The following is an 18241-nucleotide window of genomic DNA, read 5'->3' as shown; positions in this document are numbered from 1 at the left end:
AGAATTCTCTATAGCAACTCTCAAACCTGGGTCGAGGGAGTGGGCCGAATTCACCTTCTTTCTCCTATTTTCTTTACTCAGAGATCACTGCACCTCCATTGGCCTCCGCTCCGGCGAACCTCAGTGGTCCCCTTCTCCGCACAGGTCTCCAGCTGTGGAGGCCTGGCTGGACCAGCTGTTGGGAGGAGGAGGAAACTCGGTCCCTCCCTCCTTCTCCATCTCCCCACCCTCCCTCCTCCCCCGCCTGCTCGCGCCTCCCTCCCTTTCTCCTCCGCGGCTGTCGAGTGGCTTTCGCTGAAGCGAGTGGCGAGAGCCCTGCTCCAGTACGGGCTGGGAACTGAATTGTCGGAGCGGTGCTCCTGGAACCCGAGCTCCGGAGCGGCCGGCGCGGGTCGAAGGCCGGGGCGGCGCGCTCAGCTTCAGAGGCTCCGGCTCTGGACCGAGCGGGCTCGGAACTGCACGGAGGGGCAGAACGCACTACCCGCCGGCCTGGCCCGCGCAGCAGCGGGGAGTCCGGGAGCCGGAGTGCGGAAGGCAGCGCGGCGGCGGCCAGCCGGGGGCAGAGGGCAGAGTGCCGAGCGGCCTGGCTCGGCGAAGGGCGCCGCCCGGCCCGGCCTCAGCTCGGAGCCCACGACAGTGGCCAGCGGAGCCCGGCGGGCCGCGGGTCCTGAGCGCCTCCAGCCCACGGCGGGGGGCGTGCCTCCGCCTGGCCGCGCCGCCCCGCTGCCCGCCGCGTTGCCCGGGCATGTGAGCGGGAAGACCAGGCTGCTGGCCGCCGGGACGTACGGAGCAGGAGCCGGAGCGCGGAGCTGCTACCCCGGGCCAGCGCCTGACCGATTAGTAAGTGCGCCCCTCCGCTACGCGCGCCCCTCTCCCCAGCCTCGCGAAGTTTGACACGCGCGGCCCTGCGTTCCTGGGGACACGCTGGCTTTCTTCCGCGCGACTTTCCATCTTAGGCAAAGTTTTGCCAGGCGAAGCCGATCCTACAGGACCCCTCACAATGCCGTCCGGTGGCGCCGCGCTGACCCGAGTCCTTTTGGAGAGCAGTGGCTGCGAGCGGTTGGGGGTGGCGTGCGCGCGCCGCGCGAGCTGGGCTTAGGGAGTCTTCTGCCCGCCCGCCCGCCCTCTGCGACCCGCCGCCTCTAGGTCTTTCTCCTCCAGCCTGACCAACCCGCCCAATTTTAGCATTTCCAATCGGTGCTTAGAAGTCCGGTGCGCGCTCCGCGTGGGGCTTGAGTGGTAGCGACGCGGAGCTCCGGTTCCTGGGTACGTGGGCCGCTGGGGTCCAGCGCGCACCCTTCCCACGGCTCCGGTTCATTCCCCGCGGACCAGTCGGGCGCCGCCTCCCGTTTTTCTGCCGTTGCTGCTCTTGTGCTCTCTCCACGCTAGCCTGCTCCTTGCCACCCCTGCCTCCCACGGTGGGGTGTCGGCGGAGCGCCTTTCACCCCCTTTTTCAAGGCAGAAATAAATTGAACACAGAGCTGGTGGGATGAGGAAGGAGGTGGTCGCTTAGTCCCAACGGTTCGCCATTGTTTTCCCACCCCACGTTCGGTACGTAAACACACACTCACGCGAGTGTATTTGTGTGTGCATGCGTGTGTGTGCACGCGCCGGCTGCGGCTGCCTAGATTCCCCAAGAGCTCTAGGGTCGCCCGCGAGATCTACCAGCAGCCAGCTTAGATGTCCTAGCAGGACATTGCTTGGAGCTGGGGGAGAGGGACGCGAGAAGTGGGAGTTGCCCCAGAGTCCTTGTCGGAGTCGAGAGTCTGGCTTGGGCTGGAAGTGAATTTTGAACTTAAGCCCTGGACCTTTCCGGGAGGACCCCGGGCGCTCGAGCGGCGGATCCCGCCTGGGAGGGTCCCCAGCAGCTGGCGCTCTTGGCAGCGATCTCCGTGACAAGGGCTTGGAGGAAGCCGAGGAGTTTTCCTGGGAAGTTTGCTTTAGCTCTGTGGGAATTTCCGGGCCCGGCGCCCCCGCGCTGGCGGAGGGGTCTGACCTACAGCAGTCAGAGATGCTGCTGCCGCTCGGAGCTGGGTTTCCTGAGACTCTGTTTCCAACCACTTCATGCCTTTTCCTCTCTGAGTGCTGGGTGGGATTCAGTACGCTTGGGTAACGCTTGGGTCTTGTTGCTCAGCGAGAGGGGCCACTTGAGTTTGGCGATTTCCAAACATCTTCTGTACTTTCTCCAATTATAAAGGGCGGATTGTGCACCTATCTTTGAAACTGGCGTATGTTAATGGTTTGGAGGATGCTGTTTGAAAGGTTTTAACCTGTACCACCGAGAGCCAGATAACCTAGTAGTTAGAACCAGGAAGCTGGAGTTGTACACACCGGTGCAGCCGCTGGTGGTGCCGCTCAGTATATAGGCAGTTTAACACAACTTTCTTGCTCAGATTACTTATCTGTAAAATGTGGTTAAATTCTGACAATATCCACCTCGTGGGGGTCGTCTTGAAGACGAAAAGTCTTAGTATAATCTCAGAACGCTGTGCCTGGCACCTAGTAAATGCTAGGTGTTTGTTAACTGTTGGGGTCGGAGTGTAGCTTAGTGGTAGAACGCTAGCCTGACGTGCAGGAAGTCCTGAGTACCAGTATGTGCGTTTGGGAAGTTAGCCGTTGTCTACTGTTATTATTAATTATATATTTTATTATTATTATTTGTTTATTTTTTGTCGATACAGAGTCTCTGTGTAGCTCTGGTTGCCCTGGTACGTCTTTTGTAGATCAGGCTGGCCTCAAAGTCAGATCGCCTGCCTCTGCCTTTCGAGTGCTAGGATTAAAGCCAGCTGTTGTCATTATTGTAATAACATTGTTATGGAGCCCAGGGCCTAGTTCATACTAGGGAAGCGACTCCATGGAGTGGCTTCTCCAACCTGGCTCATTACAATTTAAATGACTTTGTACAGAGCCCAGAAGAACTCTTTGGGATTGTGCCCATTTAATCAATTTTGGTAATTTTCACTTCCGGGGAGGAAGAGATCTCACAGTTCTTCCTACCTCTAATTGATTCTGATCCCTCAGATCAAACTTCTTGCCATTTGCCGGCCTCAACCTTGAATATTTTTTCCTTCCGCCTTCCCTTTCTCTCCCTTCACAGTTTTGTTGTGCAAGGCATTTCAATACCTCCTTCCCTCATTCTTAAAAACTAATCTCAGCACCGCGAAGGATTTTCCCCGGGGACCACCCCAGGAAGGAAATGTCTCAAGAGGGGTTTCCTGTACACCCTGGTCTGTGCTGCAGACTTGGGATTGGATGTGCACTTGTGTCTCAGGGACTGGATGGATGGATTTCCACCGAGAGGAACCCAGGTGTCTTGGGCTCAGGGAAAGTCAGGTGGGACAAACAGGCTGCCTGCCCTGGAGGGTTCTGTTCCCTAGCTAGTATCTGTTTCCTGTGGCTGGGGCTCACTTGAGAACCTCTTCTGGCTAGCCTGACTGGCAAGGCATACTGCATCTGGGACTTAGATAATGAGGGGCAGTGGTGTCATCTTCGACTTTGCAGGGCAGTTCTGGGAGTGTAGGCTAGGCGCCAGTTCTTGTCTTTATTGCTGCATAGCACAGGGAGGGAGAGCCAGGGGCACCCCTTTCGTCCTCTGCTCCTCGCCAGGCATGCGGGGGAGGGTGGCCAATGTGGGAAAACTTGGTGTTGGGAAGGTCCTGTAAGGAGCCCGTTTGCAGATGGAAACCAGCGCAGAGGACATCTGCTCCATCCCTTAACAGAGACTTGAAAGGAATGTGCCGGTTGCCTACTACACCTGTGCTAGGCAGTGATAGGTTGACAGACAGGAGGCTGCTTTCTACCAGATCATGAGAAAAAATACCCTAGGTGGGGAAATAGAGGAGCCTAGGGCCATGGGAGCATTGGGAGGCCAGTGAAGACTGCCCTGGGGAGAGCTCAGTATAGGCCTGAAGACAGAAGGAGCCAGCTGCATGCAGCTGGGAAGAGGGGCATTCCAGGCTGAGGCACCCGCAGATGCCCTCCTATGCCCACGGCAGAACCAAGTGTGCAGCTTTGTGGTTAGAGAGGAGAGCCGGGTTTGTGGCACCTGATGGAGTGACTGGTGGCAGCGGCGGCGGCAGGCAGGAGGATGCGTTTTATTGTCAGCTCCACAGGAAGCCATTGGAAAGTAGAGGGAAATGACCCAGTTAGGGTTCTTAAAGATGATTTGAGGCACGGGAAACTGCAATTCTCATTGCCCCAGGTCAGGAAATGATGGCTGAGGGAGGGAAGATTGTGTTTTCGCTGTAATTTATTTTGTTCTTTGTAAATTTAGTGTGCACACATATCAGCTGTGCCCCAAACTCGTTTGGCAGAAGAGCTTAGAACCTGGAAGAAGTGAAAAAAACTGATATATACATGCTGTATAATACAACTTGGGAAAGGTAATTAATGTGTATATATAGGGTTTTTTGTTTTAAAATGTTTTAAATTACACTGTGTGTGTGTGTGTGTGTGTGTGTTTTGGTAGTAGGCATTCCTGTGAAGGTGGAAGAGAAAGATGGCCTCAGGCCGAGACTGACTTGTGGGGAGAGAAGGGTGGGGCAGGTAGGGTTCTGGAGAAACCTGAGGGAAGGTGAGAGTGACTTGATTAGGCTGGGCCCTTAAGGGACCCTCTGGAGGTCTCACCTGCTTAGTGCTAACTCTGTCATAGACCTGTAATCCAGGTTGCCAGGACGGGTGAAGAGACCTTGCTAGACTCAAGTCCACCTGCAACCTTACTTCCCGCTGGGAAGAGACCCAACCTGGGCCTTTTGCTGGGAAGTCAGCTGAATTGAGAACTGTGAGAAGGGCCTCGGGGCCGAGCAGATATGTGCCAAGTGCCATCTCCAGTCCTTTATCTGGGCTGTGAGGCTGCCAGGTAGCTGTTGGCCTGAGCTACCCCGATCCTTCCTGGGGACTGGGATTTTGCCTTTGTGGGGCTGATGCTGACTCATATGCACTAAGTTTCTTCCAGAGGTTTGGGGCGGTCTTTCTTGGGCTACTATGGGTAAGTTTTCAAGAAGCCGATGTCATGGTGAGAGAGGACTCTGTAGCTCCTGTTCTGCCCTCCTACCCTCAGCTCACTGGAGGATGAAGCTCAGGGTTTGAAAAGGCCTCTGTCCCGGGAGGGCTGCCCCCTTGAAGGGCAGATGTTCTTCTGTTTGCTTTAGCGGGCTTGCTCCTGCCTGAACTTGCTGCCATGCTCCCCCATTCTTAGTCCCCTTCCTGGAACAGGAAAATGTCAACCAGGGTGGCTGTCACAATGCCTGTCACCAGACGGGGAACCAGCACCCACAATCTCCCGGATGCAAAGGCAGAAGGCAAGTTCGGAATGCTGGTTTTTGTCTGGTGCCCCTCTTCTTGAGTGTCTCTTCCTTAGTCTTTTGGAAGACTTGGGTAGGAGATTTGTCACTTGCCATTTGGGCAAGGCCATCTCCACCCTTTGCTACTGTCCCCGAAGTGGGTGTGTTTCACCATGCTTTCTTTTTCCTTTTTTCCTTTTTTTCTTTCTTTTCTTTTTTTTTTTTTTGGGTTTTTTTTTTTTTTTTTTTTTTTGAGACAGGGTTTCTCTGTAGCTTTGGAGCCTATCCTGGAACTGGCTCTTGTAAACCAGGCTGGCCTTGAACTCACAGAGATCTGCCTGCCTCAGCCTCCCAAGTGCTGGGATTTAAGGCTTGCACCACCACCACCCAACCCACGAGGTTTTCTTAAACGGCACAAGTATCCTCCTAAGCACGCCTGGTCTATGCCAAAAAGACACGAGACCCCCTGCTCCTCCAGGAGAATTCAGGGCCTCATGGCCCAAGATTGGCAGGAGGGTTTCCCAGCTTTAAGAAGACCTCTCCTCTTTTACGGCTTGACATCTTTGGGTTGGCCTGGAGGCCCCTAGGACTGTCAGGTTTTGATACTGTCAAGAGGGACCCCTAAGTCCCAGAGAAGTAGCTAGATGGTGATCAGACCTTTAGGCTGTGAGGGAGGGAGTAGCTGCTTTCCCTGCTTCCCTCCAAGAACCAGCCTCAGCTTTAGATGTGCAGTGTGTGGCCTGGTATCCTGGTGCCCACCTGGGACCAGATCAGCTAGAAGAGCCCCAGATACGGAAGAGGCAGGGCCTTATGGAGTACAAGACAAGGAAGAAGTGGGGGCAATATCCCCAGCCGCTGCTTTTTTCCTAAGTAACATTCTTTAGCTAGGCCCTCTGGTCTCTTGGAAGCTGTCAAATCTGGAATTCCGTTCTCCAGATAGGAACCCACATCCCACCCCCACTCCCACTGGCCTTAGCAGGAAGCCTCCTAAACTGTCCTTGGGGATGGGCAGGGTTGGGGGAGGAGCATTAGTATCTCCCCCTTCGCTAGCCCCACAAAGCACAGGGTCCTAGGTAAGGGAGGGTTCAGTGCTCTGGCTTGTGAGAAGAAAGGGGAAGGGGCAGCCCAGGGCGCTCCACAGGCGCCTGGCCCCTGGTGTTTGGGTCCGGAATCCCCGCCAGGCTTGGCTCCCTGGGGACCCGCCCCAAGGCGGCCGGCCCGTCCTCCAAGTACCCCGCCTCCTGCCTGCGGAACCGGCCGGGCGGAGAACCGGTTCCTGTGGGCCGCCCCGCCCCTCGACAGGACAAGGGGTCGGCGCCTGCGCGGAGTTGGGGCTGAGGCAGGTGCCTTGGGGTTCAGGTGTGACAAGTGGACGGAACAGCTGATGGGGGTGGGCAGCCACAGTATCTGGGTGACCCTCCTGAGGCCAACAGCCTTCGCTGACTAATTTTTAAAAATTGTGACCCATTAATGAATGCTTTTTCTAGCCTTTTTCTGTGCTGGGGAAGGACCCCAGTACCTTGCTTGACTATGCTAGGCAAGCAGGCTAGCCCTGAGCCACATACTCAGTCTTTACTAGTCTCTAAAAGTAGCATTGGCAGGGCAGTTACTTTTGTTACCAGGGTGAAAGAAGGATTTAACATATATATCTAGATTTGCCAGTGAGACAGAGAAAGGAATGGATGTTTCCATGGGTGACCTAGAGGAGTTAGGTGCTGAAAGGAACGTCCTACCAGGGGGAGTGACCTTTACAGGACAAAGGACCTGGGAGACTGGGCCAGGCCAGAGGCCCCTGGAACACTCAACAGCACTGACTGAGGAACTCCCCAGTTCTCCAGCTTTGGCCTTTGTGCAGGGATGCTAGACCAGATGAGTCTGGTCCTCACTGCAGGTTTTCTGTGACTTGAACCATCCCTCCCAACTCCCAGCTCTGTTAAAGGAGTCTGAAGTTTATTCAGCCAAGCCAGGGAGGCCTAGGTGCTCAGCCTGTGTCCTGTGTCTTGAGGGGTGGGGTAGGGTGGGGAAGGTAGGAAGGAAGGATAAAGGCTGGCAGGAAGCCTGTGTGCAGGTACAGTGGGGCTCTGGGAGCAGGTGGGTGTTGGGTGGGACAGGCCTGGGAAGTGTTGAAAGCAGAGGGAGGGACTTGCCGCTCCTTGGCTCAAGGAGCCCTCTCCTCTTTCTTTGAGTGGCGGGAAAGGGGTTAGTGTTCTGTTTACAGTGAGGCAGGACTGCTCAGTGAAACAATCTGGGGAGAGTCGGGACATCACTGTGGCTTTCATGTTGTACTTCCCTTTTCCTTTCTGTGTGTGTGTGTGCATGTGTGTGTGTATGTTTGTGCATGTGTGTATGTGTGTGTATGTGTGCATGTGTGTGTATGTATGTGTGTGCATGTGTGTATGTGTGTGCATGTGTGTGTATGTGTGCATGTGTGTGTATGTATATGTGTATGTGTGTGCATGTGTGTGTATGTGTTTGTGCATGTGTGTGCGTGTGTGTATGTGTGTGCATGTGTGTGTGTGCGTGTGCATGTGTGTATGTGTGTGCATGTGTGTATGTGTGTGCATGTGTGTGTGTGCATGTGTGTGTGTGTGTAGTGCATGTGTGGGGTTAGAGAATAACTTCCAGGAGTCGGTTCTTTCCGCCATGCCGGTTCCAGGGCTTGAACTCGGGTCAGCAGGCCTGACGGGAAGCACCTTCACCTGCTGAGCCGCCCTTGCCTTCATTCTCTGTTCTGTGAGGTTTCCCTGGTCTCTGATCAGTGTTCCTCAGTGTGACACCCAGATTGGAGGGTGACTTTGACTATGTGTATACGTGAAGTTGGAGGAGACCAGAGTTGAGGGGAGGGCTTGTGTTCAGGTGTGGCGCATTTGGCTGTTTAGAGAGGGCTGTGGACGTCTGCCTACGTGGACGTGGGAGCAGGACTCCTGATGCCCAGTCAAGGCTGATTCGGCTTGAAGCTCTTCGATGGGCCCCCAACACAGTCAAAGCATGGAAAGCTTGCCCACATGACTCCAACACATGGGTCTTGGCATCAGAGCCCTCCTGCCTTTCCCCATCCATGTCCTTCACGGGGAGCGGTCCACTGTGCTGTGGTCTCTAAGGAGGTGACTGCCTGGTCAGATATGATCAGTCTAGGCACACGGAGTGGTGGCATCTTCACAGGTCACACCTAAGGCATTAACCTGGACGCCAGCTGGGGCCTCATTAATTCAAAGATGATGTTAAACGGGGCTGAGGCTGGGGGTGGGGCTGGCTTTACTGTGTGTGATAATTCGTAGGGACCGGAGGGAGCCTTCCATTCTAGGAGAGCTTGGGCACAGTGTCATACCAGGAGACTGAATGCCCAGTCTTGTCTCTCCCAGGCAGCATAGGGACGGCATTGCCAGCCAAGCTGGCATGAAATGCTTGTGTCGCTTTTGCTGCCCTCCCCAAACCCAATAACTGTCAACTTGGGAGATGGTGTTTGACTGGAGCTGCTGGGCTGCCAGGACCAGGCAGGTGCTGGCAGGGGCTGTGGAGCCCCATGCAGGGGTCAGGCCACCAGTGCCAGCACTTCAGGATAAACAAGGCTGCTCGCAGGCTGGGGGGAGGGTGGCCACGGAAGGCAGGAGTGGAGAACAGGTGTCTCAGGAGCTGCTGACACAAAGGGCCTCTTGTCCCATCCTCCCGCCTCAAGGGGCAGCCCCCTCCCTCCCTGGGGCCTGCCCAGAGTCCAGTGACCAGGTCAGCTGAGGTGCTGTCTCTGAGCCTGTGTTTACACTTGCTTAAGACAGATCCTGCAGGTACACCCCAGGAGGAAGGGGACCTGCCTCTACATAATCCCATAGCCCAGATGTCTCTATGGGCCTGAGTTTCCCCTGCTGTGGCAGTGAGCCCAAGAGGATTTAGGAGGTGAGAAAAATGTACCTGGAGCTTGGCAAGAGTGGGGGATTCCCCAGAAATCCATGGGGGGCCTGGAGGCTGAGAGCGCTAAAGTGACAACACCCCCTCCCCGCCTCCTTTCTCCTTCACCAGAGACCTTTACTGACCTTTACTGCTGGCTGTTAGGGCCTGGGCAGGCAGTGCCAGCAGTCTGGAAGGCTCTGCAGCCAAGCTAAATCTTGTTTCCTCAACTGTAAAATGGGGGTGATAACGGTAGTGCCCGTCTCAGGCTCTGGTGGTGCGCCTGTGGAGAGATGTGAACCACCCTGGCATGCGTTAGGAGAAGCCTGCTGTTGATGCCGGGTTTGGGAGAGTATCTGCAGGAGCCTGAGAATGAGACAGGAAACTGGTAATTACAATCTGGTTAAGTACTGTAGAGCTGGGCTGCCCAGGGTTTGTCCATAGGATGCCTCTTGTGGGTAATTGACTCTTCCAGGAATGCTAGGGAAGGGCTTGTAAGGGGGTGGGGGTGGCCTTTCAAAGGGGTACTGAGTGAAGTGTAGGCTGCTCAGGAATGTAGGCAAGGCTCTTTGACGAGGCCGGCCGGCCTATGAGCCAGAGCACAGAGGGTGAGTTATGGTGTACCTAGAGTGCTGGATAGGGAGGTTGACAGCCAAGGGGTGGCCTGGGCCATCCTGAAGGCATGCGAGGAGTTAGGGTGCGCCCCAGGCTCAGCTCCTCCAGGTCTGTCCCCTTGGTACCCTTTGTCCCCCAGCTCTGTGTCATGGTAACACCATTGCTCACTCGGGGTTAGTGTTCAGTTTACATAGAGGGATGGCTTAGTGAAACACGCGGCGCAGGGGTGGGGTGGGTGGGTCAGAACATCTTATACTTTTAGGTTTTGAGTATTGGAGTATTGGTTTTGGGCTGTTTACCTAGGGCTTTTTTTTTTTTTTAAACACCTGCTTCTTCTTTATCTATAACCCAGGGCTGTGGTATTTCCCAGACAGGGTTTGCGTGAGGACAGAGGAGCGTGAGCAGGTGTCTGGTGCCCCGTGGGTGAGGGTGCTCCCTGAGGTAGGGTTACAGCACGACCTTGTCATGTCTGTAACAAGGAAACAATGGTCTGTGTCTCCTTCGGCTTTCTAGAGCTGGTGGGCCAGGCTGGGAGGTCCAGGACCCCTGGCTTCGTTGAGGCTCTGCCACATCTGCAGAACTGAATGGAGAGGCCTCTTCTCACGAGTGGATGTCACTAGGCAGCAGGCTCTGTGTGGGGCTGCCCGGAGCTGCTCCTGTACCTTTCTCACTGGGGAGGAGCCCCCTGGCACCACCCTTGTAGTTCTATGTGTCGGGGGTGGACTATGGCACCCTGGTCTCGCCCCACAGCTCATGGCATGCCCACCGAGTCTCTTGGAGCTCTACTTTGAAAGGCTGGCGCTGAGACGGCCTGGGTGTATATAGAACTTTCTGGGCTCCAGAGCCTCCACCCCAGTGGGAAAGGCACAGATCAGCCCCAGACAGGCCCAGGCAGGACCTGATACCTGAAGTTGCCTATCCATGGGGCAGGCCATCCATCATCCATTCTGTCTGGATGACAGGACCCTTTGGGTCTCCCAACAGCTGCAGATAGCCCATCCTGGACATCTGGAAGAGCATGTGCTAGGTAGGGACCACTGTTCCTTCCCTTGCCTCTGTCGCTTGCCACTGCGGCCGAGTCCTTTCCTCTTCCTCCCGAGTTATGTTTCTTAGGTGTCCACAGGGTGAACAGAGGCCGAGGGTGAATGCTGGGGAATAGGGCTGGGATACACACTGCTCGGGGTTCACAGGGCCAGGTGGTGAAGATGGCTTTGTAGGACTTCCAAATGCTGCACCAATGAGCAAGAGAAGAGGAGGGAGCAATAGGGAGCCCTGGTCTTTCCCTGGGCCTTGTCCATATTTAATGTGGTGTGAGTGCAGCCAGCACAGGGAACTCACATTTGCAGCCGGTGGCATCCAAACACTTAGGTTTATCTCTCGCTGGTCCTGTCAGTCTTTCACTGCTGCCTTCCTCTCCCTCCCCACTGCAGAGTGCTGACGCTCAGCCTCTCCCACCCTAATGGGGTCAGGGCACCCTCGGTCTGTACTCAGCAGGTATTCAATAAATGTGACATAGAGCAGAATGACAAGGAGAAAACATGTAGGGTTCCCATGGCCTGGCTTGTGCCCCTGAAGGAAGGCTTCATGGTGAGGGGTAGCTCCTACAAGGGAGGGTGTCAGAGGCAGAGGTGAGCCAGTGGGAACCGGTTTCTCTGGAAGTGACTGGCCTAAGGGAGCCTTTTTCTCCTCAGCAGGGATGAGTGTTGAGCTTGAGAGGCACAGAAGAGGAAGAGGCCTTTGGTTTTGTTTTTCAGACTGAGTCTGTTAATAGCAATTTATTGCATCCGGGTCTCCAGCCAAGCACATTCTGTTCTCCAGTGTTGGGGGAAGACACTTGGACATAGCAAGGCTAGACAGGAAGGAGGAAGGGATCAACAGTTGTGATTGACGATGGTGTCTTGGGCTATGGAGGCGCCAGCTTCACCACAGGCTAGCTTGAGCCTGGCCCGCTTAGGGAGGGAAGTAGGGTGGGCAGCTCCGTTCTGTGCACCATGCCTGACGGACCTTGGACTTGAGCTGTTTGTCAAACGGAGTTTGGGCTGTGATGCTGACCAGGCCTGTAGTGTATTCCTTGAGCACTCTGAAAAGACCCCTATAAGGAAGAGGAGGGCAATCATGTACGAGAACTTCCAGAAGAGGGGGAGCAGGCAAGATGGCCACCGCCGTGGAAAGAACGGTGCTTGAGCAAAACACCCCCTTTTTGCAATGTGCTGAGCTAGTGGAATTTCAGTCGGTGGCTGCAAGATCAGGCTGGAGATAGAGGTCTGTGGGCGCCTGGGCTGTGTGTGTGCAGACTGTCATGTGGGGGTCCAGGATGGAGAGAGCAGGGCTGGCATCCGGGGTGCCCCTTCCTCAGAGCTGCTCTCCCTGCTTCCCAGGGCACATCACTGGTCCCCACTGCCGGAGACAAGTCCCCCACCTCTCTCCTTCTCTCAGGTAAGCGAACTTTATTTTTTCCTCGTTTCTCTGTCGTGCTCACTACAATCCCCACACTTTCTTCGAGGTCATTCCCAGAAGCCGTGATTCCAGACTCCCTGATTCCCAGAGCTCTGCTCATGGCTTTGGTTTGGGGAGAGCGCTGGCTTTCGTGCACCTCAGCTGCATCCCAAGCACGGTGCCTCTTGATGGTTGTCGAAGGTCAGGTTCACTTTCTCGCAAGCACACTGTGTGTTAGGCCATGGGAACCTGGACATGGTTTCTGCCTGTGAGGTTTGGTCCTGTCGTTCTCAGGGACAGCTAGTGGCCTCTTCACTCTGAGGCCAGTTGCTCGTACCCTGTTCTCTGACCTGACTGACAGTCATCCATCTCAGAGCCCAAGGCTCCTGCCAGGGGCTCACAGAAAGACAGACACAGCTTACACAGCTCATGGCACCAGGCGTCATTGCACACGGGCACCCAGCACATCAGCATAAGTGGGACACTGCAGTCCAGAGACTCGGGAGGGAGCCCTGCTGGGTCGGAACAGGAGCAGCGGGCACTGACGTAGACTGCAGTTAGACAGAGCCCACCCAGTTCAGCCAAACCTTGGACCTGGTCACAATACTGGGATGTTGACAATGGGGAAACAGAGGGTGTTTCAGAGACTTTCAGAATGGGTGGCTGCTTCATTCAGGCTGAAGTGTCTCTTATTGTCCCGTGAAAATTCCCAGCAGTCTCTGTTCCTTTCCTTTCCATTTGAAGCCATTGTTGCTGCCTTCTCTTTATGCTGAATGGCGGGTGACTGAGGGGCCTTGCCTTGACTTGCCAAGGCTGGTGGCTCTAGGGTGTGGGGCTCCGGCTAGCAGTGTGGGAGCCATGTTGCTCTGACCATCTGCCTGACCCATGCTGCCCATGCCTTTTTTTGGATGTCCCCCCACCTTGTATAAGACTCCTGTCTGTTCGGGCTTTCTGATGAAGGATGAGTTGGTGTTCCAGGCCGATCTTCCATATCCTTTTTAGAAGGCAACAGTTTGGTGGTCAGCATTTGCGAGACAGGGTCTCCTGTAGCCTTGACTTGTTTGGAGCTATATATAGTTGAGGATGAACCGGGCAGGTGTGTGTTACCGCGCCCTGCCTGGTTTGATGTATATTTTGAAATGAATGATATTCCCATAAACTTTACCAAGACTTCATTATGGAAGGATTGAGTGAGATGGGAGAGCAGGCAACCGGGCTCTGCCCTCTCTGTGGGATCTGGGGAAGTTGTGTGTGTGTGTGTGTATGTGGGGGGGGGGGTGTAGCCTTCTCAGTGTTCCTGGAGAGAGAGAGAGAGAGAGAGAGAGAGAGAGAGAGAGAGAGAGAGAGAGAGGGACTGAGTGAGAGGCCATGTCAGACCTGGGTTTGTGTCCTGACTCTGCTCCTTCCAAACTATGATTTCTGGCAGATATCGGAATGCCCCTCCCCTTGAAATTCAAGGACAAATTTATTAGATGGTTTAAAGGGGAAGAAAAAAAAAACCCAAGCTGTGAATCTCAGCAGCTTCTTGGAGGAGGAGGAAGAGGAGGAGGAGGAGGAGGAGGAGGAGGAGGAGGAGGAGGAGAGAGAAGAGAAGGGAGGGAGGGTACCGTACCATGCGATTGGAGTGAGGCCGTCACAGAGGTCAGCTTAGCCACATGGCTGACAGGCAACCACACGGCAGGGAGGGCAGCTTTAGAGAAAAAATAAGGGGCGCCAAAGAACCAGAGAAATCTTCCTTCAACAGAGACAGAAGAAAGGAAACGTTAACAGTTTTTTGAGGGATTCAGAAAAGCAGGCCGACTGTGGAAGCCGCCCTGTTTCCTTAGAGCAGAGTTTTCTCACAGTAGGAACAATAAAAGATAAGAGGATTCAGCGAAGTGGTCTGTGTGTTCTTGTTTGTCATTTGTGGCCAGCGTGGAGGCGGCTGGCCACTGAGACTGGTCCTGGGCAGGGATAGAACTGCCCTCGGCCCTCACAAGGTGCCAGCTGGTGCTCCGATCGGGCTCTCTGGAAGATCCAGGAAAGAAGAGTACCAGGCGTGGTGGGCACAGACACTGGCACCTAGAATGCCTCCCTCAGCTTTCCACAGCCTTCTTCCTTTGGACCCGGGAAGCAGATGCACCATACACCTTGGTCCGGTTCCCCTATGCCTCAGTGTTTTTTTAAGTGCTGGCCACCAGTGCAGGCGTGGGGAGGAGTCCCAAGAAGGCATATGTGAGAGGTGCCTAGGACGGAGCCTGGACTGGAGGGATCTCGTCCAGGTTTTTTATTATTATTATTATTATTTATTTATTTTTAATTTTTTTCTTTTATTTTTATTTATTTATTATGTATACAATGGTCTGCCTGCATGTGTCCTTGCAGACAGAAGTTGGCACCAGATCTTATTACCGGTGGTTGTGGGCCACCATATGGTTGCTGGGAATTGAACTCAGGATCTCTAGAAGAGCAGTCAATGCTCTTAACCACTGAGCCATCTCTCCAGCCCCCTCGTCCAGGTTTTGATGCTGTTAACTGGCTGCTGTGATCAGTGATATCGGTGTCCATTTCACCCAGAGAAAACCAAGGTGGGAACTGCTGTCCTAGGCACCCTGAAGCTGGGCGGGGGCATGGGCTCTGAGAGAATAAAGTTACAGGTGTGACAGAAATGACAGCTCGGCTCAGAGGCCATTGCCTTTCCTGTCTCCTCTAAACTAAAGATGGTAGTTCTCACCAGACAGAACCGACAGAGGCCTGGAACTCCCCCATACAAATGCTGGAAGCGGGATTGTGCGTTTTAATAGTTTATAATAGTCGACAGCCTTTAGCTGACCTTTGGACCTTGATGCTGGATGCTCCAGGAGCCTGGCAGGAAGTGAAGGCTACAAGGCTATATGGGTCTGCTTCCTCCTTGGACCATGGCGGCAGGGACATGTCTTACTGGGTCACTGTCCCTGCTACCTGCAGATTCCACGGGTGGCAAGGGTTCAGTGGGGCCTGGGGAGTTCATAGAAGTGGCCCCTTCACAGAGGGCCTGGGTCTGTGGTTTGGGATTTGGAGTCAGACTGACCCAGCATCCTCCTCCCTCCTCTTAGCTTCGATTTCCTAGTCTGTGAAATGAGTCTGGCTTGCAGGCCAGCCTTGTTAAAGAATCCGGTGATGTCCAAGCCACTGAGGATGGCTATGAATGGGGGCAGACACAAAACCATAAGCTTACTTAAAACGTCATGGGGTTATTGTTGATTCTTTCGTTTGTGTTTGTAAATCGGTTGTGTGGACTTTGTAGATGACAAGACAGCATTAAAAGGCTGAAAACCAGCCAGGCGGTGGTGGCGCCGCCTTTAATCCCAGCACTCAGGAGACAGAGGCAGGCAGGTCTCTGAGTTCTCTGCCAGCCTGGGCTACAGAGTGAGTTCCAGGATGGCCAGGGGGACACAGAGACCTTAGCTCCAAAAAGCAGGAAAAAAAAGGGTTGAACACGTTGTTTAGTTTGAGATCACTGAGTTGATGAGTGTCTGCTGAGTCCTCCCCCATGTGGCCTGCTCTGGGCTGCACCCTCATGGTGGAAGGTAGGACCTTAGCTACCATCTGCCCCCACCTCCTCCCCCACTTTGCATCAAAGGCCTGAGCCCTCCTCACCTATAATTTCATCACTGGGAGAAGTCATGACTGGCCCTCTTGCAAATGTCCTGGTGATGTGTACAGACCCCTGGGAACCAAAGGTGTCCAGGTCACTGTGAGTGTATGGGACTGAAAATCGTCCAATGTGTCTAGTTCATGGACCCATCACTGAGGCCCCGGGCAGCAAAGGGTGTTTTGACTCCTTTTGTGTGGAGGCGAAAACTGAGGCCTGAAGACCTTCGGAAGCTTAGCCAGACCTGCACAGGGCTGGGGGTGGGGCTCGCATCTGGGCAGGCTCCCTCTAGTACACTCTGAACCCTCGCTCCACCCTTCCAGGCCTCCACAGCTATTTTCCTCGGCTGTGTAGGCAGATCTGCTAGGGTGGATAGTCTCCAGCCGGGAGGAAGAGGGTTAAATTCTTCTCAGTGCAGAGCTGGGCACTTCCAGTGACCCCATCATTGACCCCCTGCCCTCCCCTGGGTCAGGTCTGCAGCCGGTGGAGGAAGGGAAGCCACGGGAGGAGCCTCAGTGGTCGGATGGATCAGAGATTCCCCAGAATAGTCGTCCTTCTCTTTGGTCAAACAGGGGTGAATGAAGAGGCTAGTGGCTTTCCAGGCAGCACAGGAGGTCCCTGGGGCCCTTGGGGCAGGCGGCCACCTGAGGGGGCTGCACTCTTAATTAAACACAGCAGACTCTGATGTGTTCTTAGTCACGAGAGAATGAGTGGTTTTTGTCAGTAAAATACCAGATTAAAAAAAAAAATCAGAAAATGGGACTGGAGATAGCTCAGCAGTTAAGAGCACCGGTTGCTCTTCCAGAGGACCTGGGTTAAGTTCCCAGCAACAACATGGTGGCCCCCAGCCATCTGTAATAGGACCCAGTGGCCTCTTCTGCTGTGCGGGCATGCGTGCGGGTGCAGCACTCATGATGTACAGAAAATACAAAAATAAATACATCTTCAAAACAATCAGAAAATTAAGCATCAGGTGGCACTTAGGGCGAGTGGGACTTCGGGGCTGGTTTGTCACTGTTGAGAAGGAAAAAGATACCCAGGTGGCCAACTGCAGCCAGCTACCATGACCTCAAGTGGATGATTCCTAAAGATTGGGACGGCAGTGGTCCTGCCCTCCCCAGGGGGTCCTCGGCACAGGGCAGCTGCTGTGACACTCAATACTCTGTCCTGAGTCCTCGGTAGACAGTGGGGCACCAGGAAGTAACCTTATTTCACAGCCCAGAGTATAGAAAATACAGCAGGCTGTTCTGGAAACCAGGGGTCAGTCTAGCTCCAACTGGTCACCCTAGAGGGACCCCTGAAGAAGGGGTTTCCAGGAAAGGCAGCTTTGAGGGAAGACAAAATGTCTTCTCTCCTAGGCGTCCTGCCTCCCAGCGGCAGAATCTAAGTACACCTTGTGTTGCAGGTGGAAGCCTTTCATCTTTCTTAGAGACTGGGGGGAAAGACCCGATGGCAGAGCGGGCACTATCTGGCTCTGGCTGTTTTTAGACTCTTCAATTAGTGACTTTAATTATGGCCTTGCCAGCAGCCAGGTTGTCCTTTTGACGCTCCATCTCATGCTAGTCCCCAGTTTGTGGGGCTGCTGCGTTCTTGTCTTAGCTTCTGGGTGGATTAAAGGTGTCTGAAGTGCAGTTAATGAACACTTTATAGCTGATTTGTGTGTGTGTGTGTGGGGGGGGTACTAGGTATGGAACCCAGGGCCTCAGCACATGGTAGCCAAATACCCTACCACTGAACTGCAGCTCTAGACTTTGTCTCTTGATTAAAAACAAGCAAACAAAAGTGAGCCAGGGTGGTGTCACACACCTGTAACCCCAGCACTTGAGAAGCTGAAGCAGGGGGATTAACATGACTCTCATGTTAGCCTAGGGTACAGTACAAATTGAGGCTCTGTCTCAAAAAAGCAAACAATGTGTGTTAAAATATACACAGCATCAAATTTACCGATATACCATTGTAAAATGTAGTTAGAAGGCATTCTCTACCATTATGTTATATGACAGTTATCAACTCTGCCCCCCACCCCCCTAGCAGGTCACTCTACCCTGAAACTGGCTCCTTTCGGTGCCTGGAACGCTATCCTTTTCTCTGTGTTCCCAGTCCCTCACCAGTGAGAACATAACAGTGGTTGTCCCCTACGTCTGGCCTTTTTCACTTAGCATGTTTCATGGTTCATTCATGTTGCAGCGTGTCATTTCCTTCCTTTTTAAGGCAAAGAATCCATTGTATCTATAAACTGCATATTGTTGGTTTGTTTCCGTCTCTTGGTTGTCATAGTGTTGCTGCGAGTCTAGAGGTAGAGCTTGCTTTCGGTTATTGGGGCTGTATATTCCTGAGCTGTGGGATTGCTGTGCTGAGCCACGGTTCCGTGGGATTGCTGTGCCTAGCCACGGTTCCGTGGGATTGCTGTGCC

At 54.1% G+C, this 18241-nt stretch overlaps 1 protein-coding gene across 3 annotated transcripts in view; it reads left to right on the top strand.

The window, feature by feature from the left end:
* Positions 1 to 290: 290 nt before the first annotated feature.
* Positions 291 to 18241, top strand: part of Sox13 (SRY-box 13) — a 46296-nt gene continuing 28345 nt past the window's right edge. The window contains exons 1-2 of one of the 3 annotated variants that reach the window (XM_026779851.1): positions 291 to 840; positions 4274 to 4382. In XM_026779851.1, the coding sequence (XP_026635652.1) occupies positions 4357 to 4382 (26 nt within the window). In that variant the 5' untranslated portion in view covers positions 291 to 840; positions 4274 to 4356. Of the gene's footprint in view, positions 841 to 1168; positions 1552 to 4273; positions 4383 to 18241 lie in introns of those variants that run through there. The other 2 variants (XM_005348362.3, XM_026779853.1) reach the window with 2 other exon arrangements.

Source organism: Microtus ochrogaster, chromosome 6 (genome assembly GCF_000317375.1).
Source record: "Microtus ochrogaster isolate Prairie Vole_2 chromosome 6, MicOch1.0, whole genome shotgun sequence".
In the NCBI taxonomy this organism is placed as follows: domain Eukaryota; kingdom Metazoa; phylum Chordata; class Mammalia; order Rodentia; family Cricetidae; genus Microtus; species Microtus ochrogaster.
This window is presented reverse-complemented; position numbering and strand designations above follow the sequence as displayed.